Raw genomic sequence first — 22,014 nt, forward strand, 5'->3', positions numbered from 1 at the left:
CGTTCTCCAATCATCATCACATCGTGCTCCAATCATCATCACATAGCGCTCCAATCATCAACATATCACGCTCCAATCATCATCACATCGCGCTCCAATCATCCTCACATCACACTCCAATCATCATCACAGCACGCTCCAATCATCATCACATCACGCTCCAATCATCATCACATAGCGCTCCAATCATCAACACATCACGCTCCAATCATCACATCACGCTCCAATCATCATCACATCGCGCTCCTATCATCACACCACGCTCCATGCAATCATCATCATCACATCTCGCTCCAATCATCATCACATCGTGCTCCAATCATCATCACATCGCGCTCCCATCATCACATCGCGCTCCAATCATCACATCGTGCTCCAATCATCATCACATCGTGCTCCAATCATCATCACATCGCGCTCCAATCATCCTCACATCACACTCCAATCATCATCACAGCACGCTCCAATCATCATCACATCACGCTCTAATCATCATCACATAGCGCTCCAATCATCATCACATCGCGTTCCAATCATCATCACAGCACGCTCCAATCATCATCACATCGCGCTCCAATCATCACACCACGCTCCAATCATCATCACATCGTGCTCCAATCATCATCACATCACACTCCAATCATCACATCGCGCTCCAATCATCATCACATAGCGCTCCAATCATCAACACATCACGCTCCAATCATCACATAACGCTCCAATCATCATCACATCGCGCTCCAATCATCACACCACGCTCCAATCATCATCACAGCACGCTCCAATCATCATCACATCGTGCTCCAATCATCACATCGTGCTCCAATCATCATCACATCGTGCTCCAATCATCATCACATCGCGCTTCAATCATCCTCACATCACACTCCAATCATCATCAAAGCACGCTCCAATCATCATCACATCACGCTCCAATCATCATCACATCGCGTTCCAATCATCATCACATCACGCTCCAATCATCATCACATCGCGCTCCAATCATCACACCACGCTCCAATCATCATCACATCACGCTCCAATCATCATCACATCGTGCTCCAATCATCATCACATCACGCTCCAATCATCACATCGCGCTCCAATCATCACATCTTGCTCCAGTCATCATCACATCGTGCTCCAATCATCATCACATCGCGCTCCAATCATCCTCACATCAAACTCCAATCATCATCAAAGCACGCTCCAATCATCATCACATCGCACTCCAATCATCACATCGCGCTCCAATCATCATCACATCGCGCTCCAATCATCATCACATCGCGCTCCAATCACCCCTCAAAGTCTTGTTACAAGCATTCCCACGGGGAAACTGCTAAAAGAAATTAGACTCGTCTGCATATAGATTTCTAGATCTACATTCCAAACGATATGTATATTTTTTTTTTCAAATTTACTTCACACAAATATATTTTGAGGGGAGGGGCACCATTATATCAATATACTGAATCATAGTTTCCATCGCTATTGAACTGTTTTACATTCGAACATTGGCATAATAGTTCGCATTTTTCGTGTCAACCCAGCATTCGACAACATTGCTGTTTAGCAGACTCTTCGGGGATGAAAACAAGAAATACTGTCAGTTATAACCTTACTCCAGTTATTTCCCTTCACACGGAAAGATCAGAACGCGTCTTTTCAGGTCTTATTCGAGCTGTATTGTCATTACGTTTGTGCGTCCAGTCGACACTGACTTTCTCAGAATGAACGGAGATGACTGCAACCCCGTTCTTCTGTACGCACACCCGTCCATGAACAGACTGGCGACACAGATCGTCAACCGGTGCACAGGAGACATGCCGGAGTCACAGAAGAAAAGACTGGTCGGTGTCATGTGTAAACGATCTGTATGAGACGCTTGATCGTCATTATCTACTTTCCGTTTAGATCGTGATTTGAAACAACATTCGTGTCTTATACTAGTAAGAGTTTGCAGATAAATGTAAGATACATATATATTGACTCGTGTTTTCAGTTGATATATGCTAAACAATAAACATCTTAACAGCAGAAAATCGATTTAGTGTGCAGCTGTAAGGCGTAGTGTATTGCCCAAATAGGCTGTATGGAGTTACCTCCCCTTGACAATATGTACGCTGCGTCCGAGCTCTCTGTGCGTGTCGTCAACCTGTCAATACTTCTAAAATCAGAGACATCGGCCCAACATGTACAGTCAAGAGACCAAGCTCCTCCCCACCGCGTGACACCCACCCGGTATAATGGTATAGGGAGCTCCGCGATCGGGCTATCGATGTAAGGAGCTTGTTGCTCTGTTTACACAAGAAACGCATGTCTATACACGTCCAGTCATGAGACATGACGCCCAAACAAATAACTTGTGTGTTTGATTATTTCAACCCATCCCAAAATAGTATTGTCAGGTGTGGTTTGTGTGTGTGTTTTTTAGCTATCTTTTCTTTAAAAGCAGTAATTTGCGATATATCAGCAAAACAGCTTTTAAGTGATTATCACAGGTCAGAGACAATTAATAATCGGTTAATTGTCTCTGCATAGGTTTTATGGTGATATGCCAAAAAAGGATGTCACTGTGATTGCGATAATAGCTATGACTTGACTGACTGCCATGATAGCTATGACTTGACTGTGACTGCCATGATAGCTATGACTTGACTGTGATTGCGATAATAGCTATGACTTGACTGACTGCCATGATAGCTATGACTTGACTGACTGCCATGATAGCTATGACTTGACTGTGACTGCCTTGATAGCTATGACTTGACTGACTGCCATGATAGCTATGACTTTACTGTGACTGCCCTGATAGCTATGACTTAACTGTGACTCCCATGATAGCTATGACTTTACTGTGATTGCGATAATAGCTATGACTTTACTGTGATTGCAATAATAGCTATGACTTGACTGTGACTGCGATAATAGCTATGACTTGACTGTGACTGCCATGATAGCTATGACTTGACTGTGATTGCGATAATAGCTATGACTTGACTGTGACTGCCATGATAGCTATGACTTGACAGTGACTGCGATAATAGCTATGACTTGACTGTGATTGCGATAATAGCTATGACTTGACTGACTGCCATGATAGCTATGACTTGACTGTGACTGCCATGATAGCTATGACTTAACTGTGACTCCCATGATAGCTATGACTTTACTGTGATTGCGACAATAGCTATGACTTTACTGTGACTGCCATGATAGCTATGACTTGACTGTGATTGCGATAATAGCTATGACTTTACTGTCATTGCGATAATAGCTATGACTTTACTGTGACTGCCATGATAGCTATGATTTGACTGTGATTGCGATAATAGCTATGACTTGACTGTGATTGCGATAATAGCTATGACTTTACTGTGACTGCCATGCTAGCTATGACTTGACTGTGATTGCGATAATAGCTATGACTTGACTGTGATTGCGATAATAGCTATGACTTTACTGTGACTGCCATGATAGCTATGACTTGACTGTGATTGCGATAATAGCTATGACTTTACTGTGACTGCCATGATAGCTATGACTTGACTGTGATTGCGATAATAACTATGACTTGACTGTGATTGCGATAATAGCTATGACTTTACTGTGACTGCCATGATAGCTATGACTTGACTGTGATTGCGATAATAGCTATGACTTGACTGTGACTGCCATGATAGCTATGACTTGACTGTGACTGCGATAATAGCTATGACTTGACTGTGATTGCGATAATAGCTATGACTTTACTGTGACTGCGATTATAGCTATGACTTGACTGTGACTGCCATAATAGCTATGACTTAACTGTGACTCCCATGATAGCTATGACTTTACTGTGATTGCGATAATAGCTATGACTTGACTGTGATTGCAATAATAGCTATGACTTGACTGACTGCCATGATAGCTATGACTTGACTGTGATTGCGATAATAGCTATGACTTGACTGTGACTGCCATGATAGCTATGACTTGACTGTGATTGCGATAATAGCTATGACTTGACTGTGATTGCGATAATAGCTATGACTTGACTGTGACTGCCATGATAGCTATGACTTGACTGTGACTTCCATGATAGCTATGACTTGACTGTGATTGCGATAATAGCTATGACTTGACTGTGATTGCGATAATAGCTATGACTTGACTGACTGCCATGATAGCTATGACTTGACTGATTGCCATGATAGCTATGACTTGACTGTGATTGCAATAATAGCTATGACTTGACTGTGACTGCGATTATAGCTATGACTTTACTGTGACTGCGATAATAGCTATGACTTTACTGTGACTGCGATAATAGCTATGACTTTACTGTGACTGCGATAATAGCTATGACTTTACTGTGACTGCGATAATAGCTATGACTTTACTGTGATTGCGATAATAGCTATGACTTTACTGTGACTGCCATGATAGCTATGACTTTACTGTGATTGCGATAATAGCTATGACTTTACTGTGACTGCCATGATAGCTATGACTTAACTGTGATTGCGATAATAGCTATAGATACTGAACCCCAAGTGTGCACCAAATGACAGTATTAATTCCCAATTTGAATTACTAATTTCCCACTATTTACTATAATAAGAACATCAAAAGACAATATCCTGTTTTCTACCAATTTACCTGCATTCAGTATGATCTCTGCTGATGTCCGTGTTATTACATTGTGACATTAATAGTTTTACAATTATTAACCAAATTGTGGCAGTACAGTTAGCTACAAAGATTGTCATGTCTCTGTCATTTCACAGTATTTATGGACAACTTTTTCAGAAGAGCGACAATATGTTTGAGGCTTCAATAGCCCGACCATAACACCTAGGCAAAGCTTATGTTTCAGTCTCACCACATTGTCATGTTTCAGTCTCCTCACCATCACATGTACACCACACTGTCATGTTTCAGTCTTCTCACCATCACACGTACACCACACTGTCATGTTTCAGTCTTCTCACCATCACACATACACCACACTGTCATGTTTCAGTCTTCTCACCATCACACATACACCACACTGTCATGTTTCAGTCTTCTCACCATCACACGTACACCACACTGTCATGTTTCAGTCTTCTCACCATCACACATACACCACACTGTCATGTTTCAGTCTTCTCACCATCACACATACACCACACTGTCATGTTTCAGTCTCCTCACCATCACACTAAAACCACACTGTCATGTTTCAGTCTCACCACCATCACACAAACACCACACTGTCATGTTTTAGTCTAACCGCCATCACACATACACCTCACTGTCATGTTTCAGTCTCACCGCCATCACACGTACACCACACTGTCATGTTTCAGTCTCGCCGCCATCACATGTACACCACACTGTCATGTTTCAGTCTCACTGCCATCACACATACACCTCACTGTCATGTTTCAGTCTCACCGCCATCACACATACACCTCACTGTCATGTTTCAGTCTCACCACCATCACACATACACCACACTGTCATGTTTCAGTCTTCTCACCATCACACGTACACCACACTGTCATGTTTCAGTCTCACCACCATCACACGTACACCACACTGTCATGTTTCAGTCTTCTCACAATCACACATACACCACACTGTCATGTTTCAGTCTCACACCGCCATCACACGTACACCACACTGTCATGTTTCAGCCTCACCGCCATCACACATACACCACACTGTCATGTTTCAGTCTCACCGCCATCACACGTACACCACACTGTCATGTTTCAGTCTTCTCACCATCACACATACACCTCACTGTCATGTTTCAGTCTCACCGCCATCACACATACACCTCACTGTCATGTTTCAGTCTTCTCACCATCACACATACACCCCATGTCATGTTTCAGTCTCACCTCCATCACACGTACACCACACTGTCATTTTTCAGTCTCACCGCCATCACACATACACTTCACTGTCATGTTTCAGTCTTCTCACCATCACACATACACCTCACTGTCATGTTTCAGTCTCACCGCCATCACACGTACACCACACTGTCATGTTTCAGTCTCACCGCCATCACACATACACCACACTGTCATGTTTCAGTCTCACTGCCATCACACAAACACCACACTGTCATGATTCAGTCTTCTCACCATCACACTAACACCACACTGTCATGTGTCAGTCTCACCGCCATCACACAAACACCTCACTGTCATGTTTCAGTCTCACTGCCATCACACAAACACCACACTGTCATGATTCAGTCTTCTCACCATCACACTAACACCACACTGTCATGTTTCAGTCTCACCGCCATCACACAAACACCACACTGTCATGTTTCAGTCTCACCGCCATCACACTAACACCACACTGTCATGTTTCAGTCTCCTCACCATCACACATACACCTCACTGTCATGTTTCAGTCTCACCGCCATCACACGTTCACCACACTGTCATGTTTCAGTCTCACCGCCATCACACATACACCTCACTGTCATGTTTCAGTCTCACCGCCATCACACATACACCACACTGTCATGTTGCAGTCTCCTCACCATCACACATTCACCACACTGTCATGTTTCAGTCTCACCGCCATCACACGTACACCTCACTGTCATGTTTCAGTCTCACCGCCATCACACGTACACCACACTGTCATGTTTCAGTCTCACCGCCATCACACATACACCTCACTGTCATGTTTCAGTCTCACCGCCATCACATATACACCTCACTGTCATGTTTCAGTCTCACCCCCATCACACATACACCTCACTGTCATGTTTCAGTCTCACCGCCATCACACATACACCTCACTGTCATGTTGCAGTCTCCTCACCATCACACGTACACCACACTGTCATGATTCAGTCTTCTCACCATCACACAAACACCTCACTGTCATGTTTCAGTCTCACCGCCATCACACATACACCACACTGTCATGTTGCAGTCTCCTCACCATCACACGTACACCACACTGTCATGTTTCAGTCTCACACCGCCATCACACGTACACCACACTGTCATGTTTCAGCCTCACCGCCATCACACATACACCACACTGTCATGTTTCAGTCTCACCGCCATCACACGTACACCACACTGTCATGTTTCAGTCTTCTCACCATCACACATACACCTCACTGTCATGTTTCAGTCTCACCGCCATCACACATACACCTCACTGTCATGTTTCAGTCTTCTCACCATCACACATACACCTCACTGTCATGTTTCAGTCTCACCTCCATCACACGTACACCACACTGTCATTTTTCAGTCTCACCGCCATCACACATACACTTCACTGTCATGTTTCAGTCTTCTCACCATCACACATACACCTCACTGTCATGTTTCAGTCTCACCGCCATCACACGTACACCACACTGTCATGTTTCAGTCTCACCGCCATCACACATACACCACACTGTCATGTTTCAGTCTCACTGCCATCACACAAACACCACACTGTCATGATTCAGTCTTCTCACCATCACACTAACACCACACTGTCATGTTTCAGTCTCACCGCCATCACACAAACACCACACTGTCATGTTTCAGTCTCACCGCCATCACACTAACACCACACTGTCATGTTTCAGTCTCACCGCCATCACACAAACACCACACTGTCATGTTTCAGTCTCACCGCCATCATACATACACCACACTGTCATGTTTTAGAGATCCGCCATCACACAAACACCACACTGTCATGTTTCAGTCTCACCGCCATCACACATACACCACACTGTCATGTTTTAGAGATCCGCCATCACACAAACACCACACTGTCATGTTTCAGTCTCACCGCCATCACACGTACACCACACTGTCATGTTTCAGTCTCACCGCCATCACACATACACCACACTGTCATGTGTCAGTCTCACCGCCATCACACGTACACCACACTGTCATGTTTCAGTCTTCTCACCATCACACATACACCTCACTGTCATGTTTCAGTCTCACCGCCATCACACGTACACCTCACTGTCTTGATTCAGTCTTCTCACCATCACACATACACCACACTGTCATATTTCAGAGATCCGCCATCACACAAACACCACACCGTCATGTTTCAGTCTCACCGCCATCACACAAACACCACACTGGCATGTTTCAGTCTCACCGCCATCACACAAACACCACACTGGCATGTTTTAGTCTCACCGCCATCACACAAACACCACACTGTCATGTTTCAGAGGCGGCTATCACACAAAAAACACACTGTCATGTTTCAGAGAGCCGCTATCACACTAAAAACACACTGTCATGTTTTAGAGAGCTGAACGGTCCATCTCTGTGTCAACTCAGAGGAATGTGGAGTACAAACAGACAATCCAGTGGGAAAAGTTCCACGATGGCTTCCCTAACCTCTTCATTGAGGATGTGAAGGACATGGCTGGGAAAGATGGTACTGCAGTTTGTATACTACTCAACATTTAAGAATTGAGTTCTTTTTTTTTGTTTTTTAAGAAGATACACAGGTTTTAATGTTTGAAATTGAAGTCAGTTCTTAAAAAAGTATCAACTTCACAGACTGTTTATTTAATCATCAGCTCAAAAAACCAGTGACAACAATACAAAGTAAGTGATGTTAATCAACCAATCAGGATACAGTTGTCTATTAGCAGGTGTGGCCTATTTGCTTGCTTAGCAGATTTAGGCACGTCTGTCTATGTGAGTGACATTTAGGCACGTCTGTGTGTGTGTGTGTGTTAGAGATTTAGCCACATCTGTGTGTGTTTGAGAGATTTAGCCACATCTGTGTGTGTGGGAGAGATTTAGGCACATCTGACTCTGTGTGAGACATTTAGGCACATCTGACTGTGTGTGAGACATTAAGGCACATCTGACTCTGTGTGTGTGTGACATTTAGGCACATCTGACTGTGTGTGGGAGAGATTTAGGCCTGTCTGTGTGTGTGGGAGAGATTTAGGCACGTCTGTGTGTGTGGGAGAGATTTAGGCACGTCTGTGTGTGTGGGAGACATTTAGGCACATCTGACTCTGTGTGAGAGATTTAGGGACGTCTCTGTGTGTGTGGGGGAGACATTTAGGCACGTCTGTGTGTGTGGGAGAGATTTAGGGACGTCTGTCTGTGTGTGTGGGAGACATTTAGGCACATCTGACTCTGTGTGAGAGATTTAGGGACGTCTCTGTGTGTGTGTGGGAGACATTTAGGCACATCTGACTCTGTGTGAGACATTTAGGCACATCTGACTGTTTGTGGGAGAGATTTAGGCATGTCTGTGTGTGTGGGAGAGATTTAGGCACGTCTGTGTGTGTGTGTGTGTGTGTGAGATTTAGCCACATCTGTCTGTGTGTGGTGGAGAGATTTAGGGACGTCTGTCTGTGTGTGTGGGAGACATTTAGGCACATCTGACTCTGTGTGAGAGATTTAGGGACGTCTCTGTGTGTGTGTAGGAGACATTTAGGCACATCTGACTCTGTGTGAGACATTTAGGCACATCTGACTGTGTGTGTGGGAGAGATTTAGGCACGTCTGTGTGTGTGGGAGAGATTTAGCCACACGTGTGTGTGTGGGAGAGATTTAGCCACATCTGTCTGTGTGTGTGGGAGAGATTTAGGGACGTCTGTCTGTGTGTGTGGGAGAGATTTAGGCACATCTGTCTGTGTGTGTGGGAGACATTTAGGCACATCTGACTCTGTGTGAGAGATTTAGGGACGTCTCTGTGTGTGGGGGAGAGATTTAGCCACATCAGTCTATGTGTGAGAGATTTAGGCACATCTGACTGTGTGTGTGGGAGAGATTTAGGCACGTCTGTGTGTGTGTCAAAGATTTAGGCACACCTCTCTGTGTGGAAGAGATTTAGGCACATCTGACTGTGTGGGAGAGAATTAGGCACACCTGTGTGTGTGGGAGACATTTAGGCACATCTGACTCTGTGTGAGAGATTTAGGCACATCTGTGTGTGTGGGAGAGATTTAGGCACATCTGACTCTGTGTGAGAGATTTAGGCACATCTGTGTGTGTGGGAGAGATTTAGGCACAACTGACTCTGTGTGAGACATTTAGGCACATCTGACTGTGTGTGAGACATTTAGGCACATCTGACTGTGTGTGAGACATTTAGGCACATCTGACCGTGTGTGTGGGAGAGATTTAGGCACGTCTGTGTGTGTGGGAGACATTTAGGCACATCTGACTCTGTGTGAGAGATTTAGGGACGTCTGTGTGTGTGGGAGAGATTTAGCCACATCAGTCTATGTGTGAGACATTTAGGCACATCTGTCTGTGTGGGAGATAGGGTCCTGTTCCTTATCTCATCAAGTGATGTTTTTTTCAGTGATATTTCTGGGAAGTTTCCACTCTCCAGCAGTCATATTTGAACAACTTTCTGTCCTGTATGCTTTCCCAAGGTAGGTTGACACTGGACTACTACACTAGGACTTGCATTTGACATACAGGAGTTGTACACATGTATATGACATACAGGTACACTTGCATATAACATACAGGAATTGTACACTTGTATATGACATACAGTAATTGTACACTTGTATATGACATACAGTAATTGTACACTTGTATATGACATACAGTAATTGTACACTTGTATATGACATACAGTAATTGTACACTTGTATATGACATACAGTAATTGTACACTTGTATATGACATACAGTAATTGTACACATGTATATGACATACAGTAATTGTACACTTGTATATGACAGTAATTGTACACATGTATATGGCATACAGAAATTGTACACATGTATATAACATACAGGAATTGTACACATGTATTTGACATACAGAAATTGTACACTTGTATATGACAGTAATTGTACACTTGTATATGACATACAGTAATTGTACACTTGTATATGACATACAGGAATTGTACACTTGTATATGACATACAGGAATTGTACACTTGTATATGACATACAGGAATTGTACACTTGTATATGACATACAATAATTCTACACTAGGTATTGACATGTGATGTTCACCAGTATTGACATGTGATGTTATGCAGTTTTGACGTGTGACATTCTGCAGTATTGACATGTGATGTTCTGCAGTATTGACATGGGATGTTCAGCAGTATTGACATGTGACGTTCAGCAGTATTGACATGTGATGTTCAGCAGTATTGACATGTGATGTTCAGCAGTATTGACTAGTGACGTTCAGCAGTATTGACATGTGATGTTCAGCAGTATTGACTTGTGACGTTTTGCAGTATTGACATGGGATGTTCAGCAGTATTGACGTGTGACGTTCAGCAGTAATGACATATGACGTTCAGCAGTATTGACGTGTGATGTTCTGCAGAATTGACATGTGACGTTCAGCTGTATTGACGTGTGACGTTCAGCAGTATTGACGTGTGATGTTCTGCAGAATTGACATGTGATGTTCAGCAGTATTGACGTGTGACGTTCAGCAGTATTGACGTGTGACGTTCAGCAGTATTGACGTGTGACGTTCAGCAGTAATGATGTGTGACGTTCAGCAGTATTGACATGTGATGTTCAGCTGTATTGACGTGTGACGTTCAGCAGTATTGACATGTGACGTTTAGCAGTATTGACATGTGACGTTCTGCTGTATTGACGTGTGACGTTCAGCAGTATTGACATGTGATGTTCAGCAGTATTGACGTGTGACGTTCAGCAGTATTGACATGTGATGTTCAGCAGTATTGACGTGTGACGTTCAGCAGTATTGACATGTGACGTTCTGGATGTGACGTTGACCTTGTGTTTATTCTGCCCTAGGTACCTGGCGAAGTCCTTTCATTTCATACTGCCATATTTCCCCACTGGGACCATGGAGCGTGTGGATAGGGAAGGTCAGATCGCCACAGCAAAGGTCAGTTCTCAAATCAAGTCGCTTAGGCTAGCACAATTTGGCATGATTATATATTTTACCTCATCCTGACTCTTACTAATCTGCTTATCTCTTCTTATTCTCGAAAGGTATTGGAAATTTCCAGTGAACAGAAATCATCTCACCCAAACGTATCCCTCTGATAAGCAAGCGCACCGGAAACACGTGATCAACCAGCCTGTCTCATCACTCCTTATTTAATTTCCATTTTCGAAACACATATGAGAGTGGGGATGCCTAGGTTCGGGGCTTTACCTTATTCAGACTCCTACTAATTTGCATGAAGCCTATAGTTGGTGGTGGTATCACCTGCATGTGTGATTCTGGATAAGGTCTGTTCTGTGCAAAGCCCCAAGGGAACGTGGTCCGACATCTTCTAGGCTGTCATCTTCTTCCAATGTCAGTAGTGGGGTACCACAAATTGACAAAAAGACAAAATCATAAGATTGGTGGATTTGGTAAAGCATGCATAGAATATCATTTAAGCTTGCTTTACAAAAGATATCAGTGTCAGGAGAAGCACAAAATCTTACCGCAGTCATTTACCACTCATGCTCTGAAATACATGTAACTCTGCTCTGACCTATGTGAAGACCTGCATGATCACTGACTTGCTGAAACACATGATTACCTACGTGATGACCTATGTGATGACCAACATGATGACTTATGTGATGACATATATGATGATCTTCGTGATGACCTATGTGATGACAAATATGTTGATCTACGTGATGCCCAACATGATGACCTATGTGATGACCAACGTGATGACCGATTTGATTACCAACATGATGACTCATGTGATCACCTATGTGATGACCAACATGATGACCTACATGATGACCTATGTGATGACCTACATGACCTGCATGATGACCTACACGATGACCTACATGATGACCTATGTTATGACCTATATGATGATCTACGTGATGACCAACATGATGACCTATATGATGAGCTACGTGATGACCAACATGATGGCTTATGTGATGACGAACATGAAGATCTACATGATGACCAACATGATGACCTATGTGATGACCAACATGATGATCGATGTTATGACCTACATGACGACCTATGTGATGACAAACATGATGACTTATGTGATGACCAACATGATGACCTGTGATGACCTATGTGATAACCTATATGATGATCTATGTGATGACCCACATGATGACCCATGTGATGACCAATGTGATGACCTATGTGATAATCAATGTAAATACCTACGTGATGACCTGTGTGATGACCAATGTGATGACCTACATGATGACCCATGAGATGACCAACATGGTGACCTACATGATGACCAACATGATGACTTATGTGATGACCTACATAACCTATGTGATAACCTACATGATGAACTCCACAATGACCTATATGATGACCAACATGATGAAATAACGTGATGACCAACATGATGGCTTATGTGATGACGAACATGATGACCTACATGATGACCTATGTGATGACCAACAAGATGACCTATGTGGTGACAACATGATGCCTTATGTGATGACCTACATGACCTATGTGATGACCTATGTAATGACCTACATGATGACCTATGTGATGACAAACATGATGACTTATGCGATGACCTATGTGATGACCAACATGATGACCTGTGATGACCTATATGATGATCTACGTGATGACCCACATGATGACCTAAGTGATGACTTGTGGGATGACTTTTGAGATGACCAGCATGGTGACCTACATGATGACCTATGTGATGACAAACATGATGACTTATGTGATGACCTGTGATGACTTATATGATTATTTACGTGATGACCCACATGATGACCCATGTGATGATCAACATAATGACCTACGTGATGACCTGTGTGATGACTTTTGAGATGACCAACATGGTGACCTACATGATGACCAACATGATGACTTATGTCATGACCTACACAACCTATGTGATAACCTACATGATGACCTACACAAGGACCTATGTGATGACCTATGTGATGACCAACATGATGACCTACATCATGACCTGCATGATGACTGACTTACTGAAACACTTAATGACCTACATGATGACTTACATGATAACAACATAATGACCTACATGATGACCAACATGATGATCTACGTATTGAGTTACATGATGACCTACGTTATGACCCGCATGATGACCAACATGATGACCTACGTATTGACTTACATGATGATCTAGGTTATAATCTACGTTATGACCTACGTTATGACCTGGATGATGACCTACGTTATGACCTACGTTATGACCTACGTTATGACGTATATGATAACAACATAATGACCTACATGATGACCTACGTATTGACTTACATGATGACCTTTGTTATGACCTGCATGATGACCTACGTTATGACCTGCGTGATGACTCACTTGCTGAAAATACATGGTGACCTACACGATGACCAACATGATAACGTACATGATGACCTACGTGATAACCAACATGATGACCTATGTCATGACCTACATGATGACTGACTTGCTGAAACAATGACCTACATGATGACCTACATGATGACCAACATGATAACATTCATGATGACGTGATAACCAACATGATGACCTATGTGATGAACTATGTGATGACCAATATGACGACCTAATTTTGACCTGCATGATGACTGACTTGCTGAAACACATGCTGACCTAAATGATGACCTACTTCCAGACGCTGGCAACTCTGCTGTCTGCCATCCCGCTCACCGCCAAGGGACCCGCACAGATCATCATCTTCGACATCCACGCCCTCCAGGAGAGATTCTACTTCTCTGATAATGTCATCCCAAGGTATTTCTTACACAGCTCACTCTTACAGTAGAGCAACTTCAGTAGAGATATAACCAGTATATCCAAGCTCAGTTGTCTGGTGTCTGTCCACTAGTGTCTTGCCACTGGTATCTGGCCACTGATGTCTGTCCACTAGTGTCTGGCCTCTGGTGTCTGACCACTGGTGTCTGGCCACTGTGTCTGTCCACTAATGTCTGGCCACTGTGTCTGGCCACTGGTGTCTGGCCACTGGTGTCTGGCCACTGATGTCTGGCCACTAGTGTCTGGCCACTGTGTCTGGCCACTGATGTCTGGCCACTGATGTCTAGCCACTAGTGTCTGGCCACTGTGTCTGGCCTCTGGTGTCTGACCACTGGTGTCTGGCCACTGTGTCTGGCCACTGGTGTCTGGCCACTGTGTCTGGCCACTAGTGTCTGGCCACTGTGTCTGGCCTCTGGCCACTAGTGTCTGGCCACTGTGTCTGTCCACTAGTGTCTGGCCACTATGTCTGGCCACTGGTGTCTGTCCACTAGTGTCTGGCCACTGGTGTCTGGCCACTGATGTCTGGCCACTGGTGTCTGGCCACTGTGTCTGGCCACTGTGTCTGGCCACTAGTGTCTGGCCACTGTGTCTGGCCTCTGGCCACTGTGTCTGGCCACTGATGTCTGGCCACTGGTGTCTGGCCACTGGTGTCTGGCCTCTGGCCACTGGTGTCTGGCCACTGTGTCTGGCCTCTGGCCACTGGTGTCTGGCCACTTGTGTCTGGCCACTGTGTCTGGCCTCTGGCCACTGGTGTCTGGCCACTTGTGTCTGGCCACTGTGTCTGGCCACTGATGTCTGGCCACTGATGTCTAGCCACTAGTGTCTGGCCACTGTGTCTGGCCTCTGGTGTCTGACCACTGGTGTCTGGCCACTGTGTCTGGCCACTGTGTCTGGCCACTAGTGTCTGGCCACTGTGTCTGGCCTCTGGCCACTAGTGTCTGGCCACTGTGTCTGTCCACTAGTGTCTGGCCACTATGTCTGGCCACTGGTGTCTGTCCACTAGTGTCTGGCCACTGGTGTCTGGCCACTGATGTCTGGCCACTGGTGTCTGGCCACTGTGTCTGGCCACTGTGTCTGGCCACTAGTGTCTGGCCACTGTGTCTGGCCTCTGGCCACTGTGTCTGGCCACTGATGTCTGGCCACTGGTGTCTGGCCTCTGGCCACTGGTGTCTGGCCACTGTGTCTGGCCTCTGGCCACTGGTGTCTGGCCACTTGTGTCTGGCCACTGTGTCTGGCCTCTGGCCACTGGTGTCTGGCCACTTGTGTCTGGCCACTGTGTCTGGCCACTGTGTCTGGCCACTGGTGTCTGGCCACTAGTGTCTGGCCACTGCTGTCTGTCCACTGGTGTCTGGCCACTGGTGTCTGTCCACTGTTGTCATGCCACTGTGTCTGGCCTCTGGTGTCTGACCACTGGTGTCTGGCCACTAGTGTCTGGAGACTTGTGTCTGACCACTAGTGTCTGGCCACTGTGTCTGACTGATGTCTGTCCACTAGTGTCTGGCCACTGTGTCTGACCACTGATGTCTGGCCACTGTGTCTGACCACTGTGTCTGACCACTGTGTCTGGCCACTGTGTCTGACCACTGGTGTCTGGCCACTGGTGTCTGGCCACTGTGTTTGGCCACTGATGTCTGACCACTGATGTCTGGCCACTGATGTCTGACCACTGGTGTCTGGCCACTAGTGTCTGGCCACTAGTGTCTTACCACTAGTGTCTGGCCAAAAGTGTCTGACCACTGCTGTCTGACCACTAGTGTCTGGCCACTGGTGTCTGGCCACTGGTGTCATACCACTGGTGTCTGACCACTAGTGTCTGACCACAAGTGTCTGAAGACTGGTGTCTGACCACTGTGTCTGACCACTGGTGTCTGGCCACTAGTGTCTTGCTACTGGTGTCTGGCTACTAGTGTCTGACTGATATCCGTCCAAGAGTGTCTGACCACTAGTGTCTGGTCACTAGTGTCTGACCACTGGTGTCTGTCCACAAGTGTCTGGCCACTAGTGTCTGGCCACTGGTGTCTGGCCACTAGTGTCTGGCCACTGCTGTCTGGCAACTAGTGTCTGGCCACTGGTGTCATACCACTGCTGTCTGACCACTAGTGTCTGACCACTAGTGTCTGACCACTAGTGTCTGAAGACTGGAGTCTGACCACTGTGTCTGGCCACTGGTGTCTGACCACTGGTGTCTGGCCACTGGTGTCTGACCACTGGTGTCTGGCCACTGGTGTCTTGCCACTGGTGTCTGGCCACTAGTGTCTGACTGATATCTGTCCACTAGTGTCTGGCCACTGTGTTTGGCCTCTGATGTCTGACCACTGATGTCTGTCCACTAGTGTCTTACCACTAGTGTCTGGCCACTAGTGTCTGACCACTGCTGTCTGGCAACTAGTGTCTGACCACTAGTGTCTGGCCACTGGTGTCATACCACTGGTGTCTGACCACTAGTGTCTGACCACTAGTGTCTGAAGACTGGTGTCTGGCCACTGTGTCTGGCCACTGTGTCTGACTGATGTCTGTCCACTAGAGTCTGGCCACTGTGTCTGACCACTGATGTCTGGCCACTGGTGTCTGGCCACTGGTGTCTGGCCACTGTGTCTGGCCACTGGTGTCTGGCCACTAGTGGTCATACCACTGGTGTTATACCACTGGTGTCTGGCCACTGGTGTCTGTCCACTGGTGTCTGGCCACTGGTGTCTGACCATTTGATGTCTGACCAATGATGTCTGGCCACTGGTGTATGACCATTGGTTTCAGACCACTGTTGTCTGGCCACTGATGTTTGGCCACTGGTGTCTGACCACTGGTGTATGACCATTGGTGTCTGACCAATGATGTCTGGCCACTGGTGTATGACCATTGGTGTCTGACCACTGGTGTCTGGCCACTGGTGTCTGGCCACTGTTGTCTGACCTCTGGTGTCTGGCCACTGTTGTCTGGCCACTGGTGTCTGGCCACTGGTGTTTGATCATTGATATCTGACCAATGATGTCTGGCCACTTGTGTATGACCATTGGTGTCTGACCACTGATGTCTGGCCACTGATGTCTGACCACTGTTGTCTGACCACTGTTGTCTGGCCACTGATGTCTGACCACTGGTGTTTGATCATTGATATCTGACCAATGATGTCTGGCCACTGGTGTCTGGCCACTGTTGTCTGGCCACTGGTGTTTGATCATTGATATCTGGCCACTGTTGTCTGACCACTAGTGTCTGGCCACTGTTGTCTGGCCACTGGTGTTTGATCATTGATATCTGGCCACTGTTGTCTGACCACTAGTGTCTGGCCACGGGTGCCTGGACATTGGTGTCTGACCACTGGTGTCTGATCACTGTTGTCTGACCACTGGTGTCTTGCCACTGGTGCCTGACCACTGTTCTCAAAATGATGTTATATATGATGTAATATTGCAGACTTGAGACAGCGATTCTACTATTGCAACGTGAGGTTGAACGACTTGAGGACCGAACCAATCTGACGTTTGCCTTCCCTGATGATGGAGCTTTTAAACGCTTCCACCTTCACTTTGCTGGGGAACAGACCATTATTTGTGCCAAGATCCGTGATGGAGACAAGAAAATAGTAAAAGTTAAAGAAGGTATTGTCCACAGTTCAGTTGAAAACTATGTGCCAACAATACACATAGCATTTTAGGTTTTAGAAAGAAGAAGATTCACTGAATAACAAATAAACATTGGAAAGTATGTATAATTGACAGAAAATGGTTAATTTGTGTTACAGGATTTGGTAAAATCTTTTTCCAACTTGCAGGCAACCCAAGTGGCAAGCATGTGATCATCATTGATGACTTGGTCCAAACAGGGGGCACGCTGAAGGAGTGTGGGAAGGTGAGGAGGAGTTGTCTCCCCATTTGTTTGATGAAGCAGAATAAGTCTCTGTACACAATCAGGGGATCCCCCGGTCAATGTGGCTGCTGGGTTCTGTAAATTATATATCACTACAGACGACTCTGATATATTGTTATGGTGTCTGTCATATAACTTATATATCACTACAGACGACTCTGATATACTGTTATAGTGTCTGTCATATAACTTATATATCACTACAGACGACTCTGATATACTGTTATAGTTTCTGTCATATAACTTATATATCACTACAGACAACTCTGATATACTGTTATAGTGTCTGTCATATAACTTATATATCACTACAGATGACTCTGATATACTGTTATAGTGTCTGTCATGTAACTTATATATCACTACAGATGACTCTGATATACTGTTATGGGGTCTGTCATATAACTTATATATCACTACAGATGACTCTGATATACTGTTATAGTGTCTGTCATATAACTTATATATCACTACAGACGACTCTGATATACTGTTATAGTTTCTGTCATATAACTTATATATCACTACAGACAACTCTGATATACTGTTATAGTGTCTGTCATATAACTTATATATCACTACAGATGACTCTGATATACTGTTATGGGGTCTGTCATATAACTTATATATCACTACAGATGACTCTGATATACTGTTATAGTGTCTGTCATATAACTTATATATCACTACAGACGACTCTGATATACTGTTATAGTTTCTGTCATATAACTTATAACTGTATATAAGTTATCAAGTCTTACTGTTGTTGTTCATGCAGGTGTTGTTGTGGTTGTTGCTGCAGGTGTTGTTGTGGTTGTTGCTGCAGGTGTTGTTGTGGTTGTTGAAGTCCTACTGCTGTTGTTGCTGCAGGTGTTGCTGGACCGAGGAGCTGTTGCTATCAGTGCCTATGTCACTCATCCAGTGTTCCCCAAAGAGTCATGGAAGAGATTTGTGGACTCCGATGTTCCGTTCCAGAACTTCTGGATCACAGACTCCATTCCCCATGCTGTCGACATCGCGGAACATAAACCATTTAAACTTCTATCTCTCTGTGATGTGGTGACCGAGTCACTCCTCGGCTATGACCTCATGCCACAGTGAACACCGGAGTAGGAGTGACCTCAATGCCACAGTGAACACCGGAGTAGGAGTGACCTCAATGCCACAGTGAACACCGGAGTAGGAGTGACCTCAATGCCACAGTGAACACCGGAGTAGGAGTGACCTCATGCCACAGTGAACACCGGAGTAGGAGTGACCTCATGCCACAGTGAACACCGGAGTAGGAGTGACCTCATGCCACAGTGAACACCGGAGTAGGAGTGACCTCATGCCACAGTGAACACCGGAGTAGGAGTGACCTCATGCCACAGTGAACACCGGAGTAGGAGTGACCTCAATGCCACAATGAACACAGGAGTAGGAGTGACCTCAATGCCACAGTGAACACCGGTGTAGGAGTGACCTCAATGCCACAATGAAATGCTGTGAAGCCACCACATTATATCTGCAGCCTCATGCAACAATGGTCTTCATTAACCCATGCTTGCCGTAATAGGCGACTACGCTTGTCGTAAGAGGCGACTTACGGGATCGGGTGGTGAGGCTCGCTGACTTGGTTGATACATGTCATCATATCCCAATTGCTTGGATTGATGCTCATGATGTCAATCACTGGATTGTCAGGTCCAGACTTGATTATTTATGGACTGCTGTCATATAGCTGGAATACTGCCGAGAGCTGCATTAAACTAACAACAAATACTAAGATCATGCAACAATGTAAACAGCATGAAGCAAACAGAATATTTTGGTGACTTTGACAAGCTCACATGTGAGTGGGTCCAGATGCTGTATTTACTGCCTTGTACATGTACATCCAGGTTGTGTAATCTGAACAATGGATGCCAGCGCTGGTGACACCAGTACCATGTGTACAGTTGAAGATAATGGGGGCAAGTGTTTGGGCTTATTATCATTAGCAGAATAGTAGTTTCTGTTTCTATTGTCAAAGCCATTAGTTTGCAGCTGTCGCCAGTGAGTCACTGTCCGTTTATCCGACACAAATTGTAACACATACATGACGTGCTGTATGTGGTTGGTGAAGACAGATCTCGTATACACTGACATGCTGTTGAAGCAATATACAGTCAAAGTTTGACATCTCAAACCCTGTTATCCTGAACGCACCAATGTCTCAAACCTATTCTCAGGTCCCGACCGCCTTACTTTATAACGTACGTCTCGTTAACATGCTAGGTTTAAGACAACAGGGTTGGACTTGACCTCAGTGTATCATATTATTTATGATATTATTACATCAAGTGTACTGGCTCCATCAGTCACATCAAGTCCACAGTATTGTGACCAATATGGAAGATAATTATGTTACTTAATTAGATGTTGATGTTTTGTAGAAATAGATTGTACTCATGTATTATTTTATGATATGTTATTTAAATGAAATACAACAATTGCGATTGTTTGCTGGTCTGCAGTGCTTGTTGACTCCAATCACAGCAGGAGGACTTCAACTGGGATCATCAGGTCCACCTGTGACAAGTTGCCATAGTAACGAAGTCTGTGTGCTGCTCTCTGTGAACAGTTTCAGTTGAATTGTCTACACAGAGCAATGGAGTGGCCCATAGTGGTTTCCTGACACACGACTGATTGGAACATTTGCTTCTTAAAACACTCGCCTGCAAATATGTCCTTATATTGTTGATCATGAAACCGTCCATGTATTTGTTAGGTTGGAATCAATGAGAAGGTACCGATAGATTGCAAGAGCAGATAAAAAATCCTTAACGATCGGGTTTCCAACTTAATAAGTAAATATATTGGTGCACGATCAAAAGTAGAAGTACTCGTATTTGACAACAAGTGTCTTAAGAAATGGATCATGTTGCATTTATTGTTAGATTGTTACCGTAGGTTTTTCTATGTTTCTACCTTGGCAGTATCATATTATCACGTTTCACCATAACCTTGACCTTCAACAGGTCCACCATTGACACTTGATGTAATAGACCCGTGACGATCCTGGGTAGAATAGGTCTTCAGCAACCCATGCTTGCCGTAAAAGGAGATTATCATCCACCCCCTACCCCCCCCCCCCCAAAAAAAAAACACACCCGCCACACTGTATTTTGAGAACCAATTCTTATATTTTTTTAAGTCCAAGCGGATGCATTTGAGATCAACAGTCATCCAGATCCATATATGTGGACAGGGCATAGCCATGTTTATTGATGAAGGCATCAAGACTTTTTGAGAAACTAAATCCTTATTTTTCAACCTTGACCTTTTGACATTTGCCAAAAGGAATTGCCCCTGGCCATGTGGAGGAATTCGGTGAAAGCATATCCTCTTGTGCCAATCAACTTTGAGAAGATGTAGCGGGTGGAGGTGAGGCCATGAGAGCCACCACA

General features: G+C 44.8%; 1 protein-coding gene across 1 annotated transcript; it reads left to right on the plus strand.

The window, feature by feature from the left end:
- The first annotated feature begins 1,672 nt into the window (after positions 1-1,672).
- Positions 1,673-21,038, plus strand: LOC139458580 (uncharacterized). Its single transcript, XM_071240011.1, has 8 exons — positions 1,673-1,853; positions 8,289-8,421; positions 10,318-10,390; positions 11,764-11,857; positions 14,577-14,695; positions 18,131-18,315; positions 18,489-18,565; positions 19,454-21,038. Exons 1-8 carry the CDS (start codon positions 1,734-1,736, stop codon positions 19,682-19,684), a joined length of 1,032 nt encoding a protein of 343 aa, XP_071096112.1. The 5' UTR covers positions 1,673-1,733; the 3' UTR covers positions 19,685-21,038.
- Positions 21,039-22,014: the final 976 nt, after the last annotated feature.

This window comes from Haliotis cracherodii, unplaced genomic scaffold (assembly GCF_022045235.1).
Source record: "Haliotis cracherodii isolate W230 unplaced genomic scaffold, xgHalCrac1.p SCAF_1, whole genome shotgun sequence".
NCBI classification, from domain to species: Eukaryota; Metazoa; Mollusca; class Gastropoda; order Lepetellida; family Haliotidae; genus Haliotis; species Haliotis cracherodii.